General features: G+C 41.5%; 1 protein-coding gene across 1 annotated transcript; it reads right to left on the bottom strand.

The window, feature by feature from the left end:
* Window positions 1-4,352: 4,352 nt before the first annotated feature.
* On the bottom strand, window positions 4,353-7,574 carry LOC131429180 (uncharacterized). The gene has a single exon (XM_058593229.1). It carries the CDS (start codon window positions 7,572-7,574, stop codon window positions 4,353-4,355), a length of 3,222 nt encoding a protein of 1,073 aa, XP_058449212.1.
* Window positions 7,575-7,972: the final 398 nt, after the last annotated feature.

Below are 7,972 nucleotides of genomic sequence, written 5' to 3'. Positions count from 1 at the left end.
AGGAGCTAGCATAAGAAAAGTAAATAACCCAGTGGGCTCCGATTCACAGCCACCATCAGGATTACTGAAGTTTTCGGAAATTTGTGGAATGGATTTTCGCAGCATTCAATATTTCTAAACCATCATAATGGCATTCCTTCCAATAGCTAGAACTTTTTTGAAACAGCTCAATGGCCAATTATCTCAGGTTTTGTATCATTTGATGGATAATTTATCATCCGCCGCAAATGATCCAATCACTGTCCTGCAAGTTGAATTGTCGAAGCATCATGCCAAAATTTGATTCATTTGTAATGTATTTACTTTGTGCGAAACATGGCTTACATCAAACATAGCCTTAAATTTTGATGACTTTAACATTATACGTCTCGATAGAGACTCCCCGTATGGTGGAGTGCTTTTAGGAATTAAGAAAAGCTATTCGTTTTATAGATTCGACTTCGACGTTTTATAGATTCGACTTCTAGCATACAAGTTGTTGCTTGTCAAATAAACATTGAAGGAAAGGGCATTTGCATTGCTTCGGTGTATATTCCTCCAAGAGCTCAAGTTGGACAGCGACAGCTTAATGAAATTTTCGAAGCCCTTCCTGCTCAACGTTTAATTTAAGGAGATTTCAATTCGCACGGAATGATCTAGGGTTCCGTTTACAATGATAGCAGATCATCTTTAATTTATAATATTTGCGACAATTTGAGCATGACTGTACTAAATATGGGTAGCATGACACAAATCCCAAGACCTCCTGCACATCCAAGTGCATTAGTTTTATCTCTTTGTTCGACTTGAATTCGACTAAATTGCACCTGGAAAGTATTTCCTGATTTACACGGTAGCGATCATTTACCAATCATCATCTCAATTAGCAGTAACAAAGGCATTGCTAATTCAGTTAATATTCCATATGATTTGACAAAAAATGTTGACTAGATTAAATACCAAAGTAGTATCTCAAGTACCATGAACTCAATGGAAGAGCTCTCCCCACTTGAAGAATATGACTTCCTCGTTTGTTAGATTCTGGAGGCCGCAGAACAAGCCCAAACCAAACGATTTCTTGGTCCATCGTCTAACAGAAGGCCTCCAAACCCTTGGTGGGACAAAAAGTGCTCAGATGCTAAGCACGCGAAACAAAATGCTTTCAAGACGTTTTTAAAACCAGGAGGATGAACTCCTCAGAATTTTGAAAAATTCTTGACTTTAGAATCCAAGTACAAGAGCATACTTCGGGCCAAGAAATGCAGCTATTGGTGACAATTTGTTGAAGGTTTGTCAAGAGAAACCAGCACTCTTTGTAATACGGCCAGACGAATGAGGAATCGTAAAGTAGGAAATGAGAGTGAGGAATACTCGAGCCGATGGATATTTGATTTTGCGAGGAAAGTTTGTCCAGATTCTGTTCCTACGCATAGCACTATTAGGGAGTCTTCTCCAAATGATGGTTCCATTGATAGCCCCTTTTCAATGATGGAATTCTCCATAGCACTCACGTCTTGTAACGATAACGCTCCTGGGTTGGACAGAATTAAATTCAACTTGGTGAAGAATCTGCACGACCTTGAAAAAAGACGTTTGTTGGAATTGTTCAACAAGTTTCTTGAGCAAAATATTGTTCCACGTGACTGGAGGCAAGTGAAAGTTATCACCATTCAAAAGCCGGGGGAACCAGCTTACAATCACAACTCATATAGAGCCATTGCAATGTTGTCCAGCATCAGAAAATTGTTCGAAAAAATTATTCTACGACGTTTGTTGTCAGATACTCAATTTGGTTTCCGGAGAAATAAAGGGACGAATGATTGCCTTGCATTACTTTCGTCTGACATCCAAATTGCCTTCGCTCAAAAACAACAAATGGCAGATAATAATTTGCACAACCTTTTGTCAGAGAAACGCATGCTTTTTTCACATGGCGATTTGGCAACATTCAGAATTAGCTACATGGGTCTACCGCAAGGATCATGCCTCAGTCCGCTCCTTTATAATTTTTACGTGAATGACATTGACAGCTGTCTAGTAACCCCATGTACACTCAGACAATTGCAGATGATGGCGTGGGTTCAGTTACTGGACCCAAAGCTATTGATCTGCAAAAACCATTGCAAGATATCTTAGATAACTTGTCCGTTTGGGCTGTTCATCTGGGTATCGAATTCTCTGCGGAGAAAACAGAGCTGGTTGTCTTTTCAAGAAAGCATGCAGCTTCAGCTTCATATGATGGGAAGAATTATCCAACAGGTTTTGACTTTCGAATACCTCGGGGTGTGGTTTGATTTCAAATGCACGTGGGGAGGATTCTGATAACAAATTGCCAACAAAGAGTAAATTTTCTTCGAACAATAACAGGATCTTGGTGGGGTGCTCATCCGGAAGATCTAATTTAATTGTTTCAGACAACGATACTTTCAGTGATGGAATGTGGATGCGTTTGATTTCGTTCCGCTGCAAACTCTCTTATTATCAAACTGGAGCGAATTCAGTATCCTTGTTTGCGAATTGCTTTAGGCTGCATGCATTCGACACATATAATGATTCTTGAAGTTCTGGCGGGAGTTCTTTCATTGAAAGATCGTTTTTGGGAGCTTTCATCGCGACTGCTAATAAGATGTGAGGTACTGAATCTCATGGTTATTAACAACTTCGAAAGTCTAGTTGAGCCTCAATCTCAAACAAGATTCATGACAGTATATTTTAACCACATGTCATAGGAAATCGACCCTTCAATATAAACTATTATCCGTGTCAGCTTCCTAAATATCCCTGACTCAACTCTATTTTTCGACACATCCATGCAGCGCGAAATGCGTGGAATCCCGGAACACCTACGCTCGATAGAAATCCCAAAAATATTTACAAGTAAATTCAGGCATATTGACTCTGAGAAAATATTTTACACGGACGGATCACGAATTGAAGAGGCTACTGGATTTGGTATATTCAACAATAATGTTTCGGCTTCATTTAGGCTTCAAGAACCTGCATCTATTTATATAGCAGAGTTAGCAGTAGTTCATTATAGTTTGAGTGTAATCGTCACATTATCTCCCAGCCATTATTTTCTCTTCACAGATAGTCTGAGCGCAATTGAAGCCATTCGCTCAAACGCTGCTGGCAAAAATGAACCGTTTTTCTTGGGCAAAATAAATCAGTGCCTGAACGGCATATTGAATAATAATTATCAAATCATAATAGTTTGGGTCCCGGCTCATTGCTCCATTCCAGGCAATTAAAGAGCCGATAGTTTAGCCAAACGTGGTGCTATTGAGGGTGAAATTTATAAGAGACCGATTGTTTTCAACGAATTCTATAGCACGTCTCGCCAAAGTCTGGCCAGCTGGCAAGCTTTTTGGGATAAAGATGATCTGGGTCGGTGGATGCACTCAATTCTTCCTAAAATATCAACAAAGGCATGGATCAGGGGACTGGATGTAAGTAGAGATTTCATTCGTGTGACTCATATCCAGTCACTACACGTTAGATGCACATCTTCTTCGAATTGGACTTACCGAGACTAATCATTGTGCTTGTGGCGAAGGTTATCGCGATATTGATCATGTCGTTTGGACATGCGTTGAGTATCGTGATGACAGATCTCAACTAATAAATTTCTTGTGTACCCAAGGTAGACTATCCAATGTTCGCGACATTCTTGCTTGTCGTGATCTTACATACATGAAACTTATTTTTCATTTCATTTTTTTTTTAGACTGTTTTCTCTTCCATGAGTTCAACCAATAGCCAGCTATCTTATTGTTTTGGCCTTACCTCGGTGTGTTCCGGTTCAAAAAAAACGTCCGAGGCCAAATATGCGGACAGTTCTTCTTTTCTTTTACCTTTCTTTTCAGGTCTCAACAGCAGCAGTGTATCAACCGGCAAGTGCATCTACCGGTAAGTAATTCCCATGCAGATAGCCAACCAAAGACGAGGATCGCAGCATCAGGTAAGTAAAAACGATTTGAACACTTTTACTTAATCAAACTATATTTTACTAATTTTACTACACTATATTTGCTACAATTTACACTTCGGCCTTGGTGGCCGACCTGTCGCAATGAAGGCTGAACTGAACTGAACTACTAAAAACGAAACCGATTATGTGATCACCAATACATACAATGAGTCGGTCGACTATTCTACCTTGCCGTGTACAGTTCTTGACTTTATGCGCAAAGCGGCTCATTTAGAAATCATCCAACCTAACTTCTCGAAGAGGATTGATACTTGTATAACAGTTTCGCTTCTCTCTTTATACTATACGTAAACATTAGCCGGCCACCTAAATTTGTTTACAAATTTATATTCACACATAATGTTAATGTTTTTTTTTTCAGAGCTAAATCCTTTAAATTCAGTTAAGTGGAACAATTTGTGTCTTCTGTAGTGGATGCTGCTACCCCTTGAGTATCTTCTTGTTGCTGCTGCATGTCGGTGTTCATCGGAAGTGGATAAATTTTGGATACTGGACGTGTGTAAACACCAGCTGCAGTTTTCACTGTTACCACTCTTGAGTGACCGTCTTGACCAGGATAAGTGGTGATGATTTGAGCAAGAGGCCAAGAGATTGATGACATATTATCATCTCGCACTAAAACTAGTTGGCCTACTTCTAATTGGACCGATTTTGAAGATTTTTGATGTTGGCTGTTTATTTCGGTCAAATACTCCTTTTTCCATCGAACCCAATGTTGTTGAATCAGCTGCTGTAATTGCTGATAGTGTTTTAATCGATTGGGTTGTATTTTAGTGTAATCTGGATCTGGTAATGCTCCCAATGATGATCCCGTAAGGAAATGTCCTGGAGTTAACACGTCGAGCTCAGAGGGATCTTCCGAAAGTGGAGTAAGTGGACGAGTGTTCATGTTGGCCTCGATCTGCGTTAATAGAGTGACGAAATCTTCGTACGATAGTTTACATTGACCGATCGTTTTGATCAACGAAGTTTTTGCTGTTTTTACTGCTGCTTCCCATAGCCCTCCGAAATTGGGTGCTCGAGGGGGTATGAATTTCCATTGAATGCCTCTATTGACACATTCATTGACAATTTTTTCATGACTAGGTTTATCGTTGAGCATATGATACAGTGCCAGTAGAGTATTTTTTGCTCCCTTGAAATTAGTTCCATTATCGGATTGAATTTGTTGAGGCAAACCACGACGTGCTATGAAACGACGTAAAGCGGCGATAAATGCGTCTGTGGAAAGATTGCAGACCAACTCCAAATGCACGGCTTTAGTAGCAAAGCAAATAAAAACAGCTATGAATGCTTTTTGCGGGGATGCTCGGCGATGTACTGGTTTCATATAAAATGGGCCGCAATAATCCACTCCAGTGATCGTGAATGGTCTACTGGGTACAGTACGAGTCTTGGGAAGTTGACCTACGGGCTGAGTAGCAGGGACAGGGCGGTGGCGAAAACATATGAGACACTTACGACACACAAAATTAACCAAGTCTTTACCACGTAACGGCCAGAACTCTTGCCGAATCGATGCCAATGTCATACGAGGGCCTGAATGCAATGTGAGGGTGTGATAATGCTGTGCGATGAGGCGAGATAGTGGATGCTTACTTGGGAGAATCATAGGGTGCTTGGCTTGGTATACTTCTTCGGAGTGTTGAAGCCGGCCACCGACACGAAGGATTCCATTAGTATCAATTATTGGACGAAGATATTTCAATGCTGAATGTGATGGAAGTGGTCGCTTGTTTTTTAACGCCTTCAACTCTTCGTGGAACGTTTGCTGCTGCACACCTTTGACCAATGCTTCTTTGGCTGCTTGCATTTCTTGTGTTGTGACAAATATATCAGTTGGATGTTTAAATTTACTCTTACAAGCGTTTACGAAGCGTAGTATATAGGCTGTAACACGTACTAGCTTTAGAAATGACGAATATCTCTCATATAGACAGTCTACGGTCGAGTTTTGTTGAACTACTAGTACGGTTTTTCTTCTCTCTAGAATATCTTCTGGCGGAGGTTCTGGATTATGGTGTTCAGGCCAATTTTCCTGCGATTTTTGGAGCCAAGCTGGGCCTTCGAGCCAAATCATATTTGCGATGAAGTTCCTTGGTAGCATTCCACGAGATACATAGTCGGCCGGGTTTTCGACTCCTTTGACGTGGTTCCAGTTATGTCCTCGAGTAAGATTTTGTATTTCAGAAGTGCGATTTCCGACGAAAGTCTGCCAAGTGTTGGATGGTGCTTGTATCCAGTGTAGAGTGACGGTGGAATCTGACCAAAACCAGCAAGAAGTTCCTTCCATCCGTAATGCTGCTGAGACCCGGGCGTATAGTTTGGCCCCCAAAAGAGCAGCACACAACTCCAAGCGAGGTAGAGAAAGCCGTTTGAGTGGAGCTACACGAGATTTTGATGATATGAGCGTAACCTTGATTTCGCCATCCTTGTTGGTCGAACGCGCATAAATACAAGCTCCGTATGCCAGTTCCGAGGCATCGCAGAAAACGTGAAACTGAGTATCCGTTGGTTTGGCTAGGAACAAACATCTTGGTATCTTAAACGATCTCAACTCAGGTAACTGAACGTAGAACTCTTCCCATCTAGCGTTTACAGTAACGGTAACTGGATCATCCCAACCAACGGAAGATAACCAAAGCTGCTGCATGTGTATCTTAGCCCAAGCTATAACAGGTGACACAAGTCCAAGAGGATCGTATAACTGAGCTATCGCCGAAAATATCTTTCGCTTTGTCCATTGCTCGCCATGTTTGATATCGCGAACGTCGAAGCAAAACTGATCTGGTCCAGTCTCCCAGGCAACTCCTAGTGTTTTCACCTTCGGTTCCTTTTCAAAATGTAGAATGGTGGGTCCTTCCGGGGCAATTTCCAAAGCTTCTGAGATATTTGAGTTCCATTTTCGAAGCTGTAGTCCTGCTTCCGCCATAAGTGTTTGTACACCGAATCGCAATCGCTTAGCATCTTCAATAGATTCCGCTCCCGATAGAAAATCGTCCATATAAAAATCTTCCGCTACTGCAACAGATACTGATTTTTGGTTTCTCGCACTGTTCAAAGCCAACTGCTTAAGCACTCGTGTTGCCAGGAACGACGATGGAGAAAGACCGTAGGTGACAGTGAGAAGCTCATAAACCTGAATCGGCTCTGATGGGTTGAAACGCCAGACAATTCTCTGCAATGGTGTATCTTCTGAATGTACGCGTATTTGCCGATACATCTTTTCTATGTCGGCAACCAAAGCGACAGCGTGTTTGCGGAAGCGTATCATTAGATCTAGCAAATCATCCTGTATTACCGGTCCAGTAAGAAGGGCATCATTGAGAGAAAAATTCGTAGAAGTTTTTGCTGAACCATCGAACACGACTCGCACCTTTGTTGTTGAGCTTGATTCCTTGAAAACTGGATGATGAGGAAGGTAACAAACTGGTTTTTGCTCTTCCCGTAAACCGTCCACTGAGCCGATGAGCTTCATATGTTCCAGATCTAGATACTCTTGCATGAATTCACAGTACTGCTTCTTCAGTTCGGAGTCCTTCGTCAACCGCCTTTCCAAATGTTGAAATCTTCGTATTGCTGCATCCTTCGATTCTCCAATCATTTCGTGGAAATTCATATGCTTTGGATAGCGCACTACATATCGCCCGTTTGTATCACGACTGACCGTATTCCGGAAATGTAGTTCACAATCTTCCTCTTCTTGGGTCCGAGGCAGCGTTTCCGATAGCTCTTCGATTGTTCAAAACCTTTCGATGGATTTATTCAGCGATTTTGTTACAGCTAAGTTGCAGCTCACTGTTGATATTCCACCGTTCCAATCGGATTCACCTGCTGCAACCCATCCGAAAACCGTGTTGACGAAAACTGGAAGAGTATTGTCGATCCTACGAATTTGTAACCGACCACCATCCATAAGATGAAAATCGTAATAAAACTGTGAACCAAGTACCAAGTCAATTGGACGCGAAATGTAGAATTCAGGATCAGCTAAATCCATAT

This window comes from Malaya genurostris, chromosome 2 (assembly GCF_030247185.1).
Source record: "Malaya genurostris strain Urasoe2022 chromosome 2, Malgen_1.1, whole genome shotgun sequence".
Classification (NCBI taxonomy): domain Eukaryota; kingdom Metazoa; phylum Arthropoda; class Insecta; order Diptera; family Culicidae; genus Malaya; species Malaya genurostris.
This window is presented reverse-complemented; position numbering and strand designations above follow the sequence as displayed.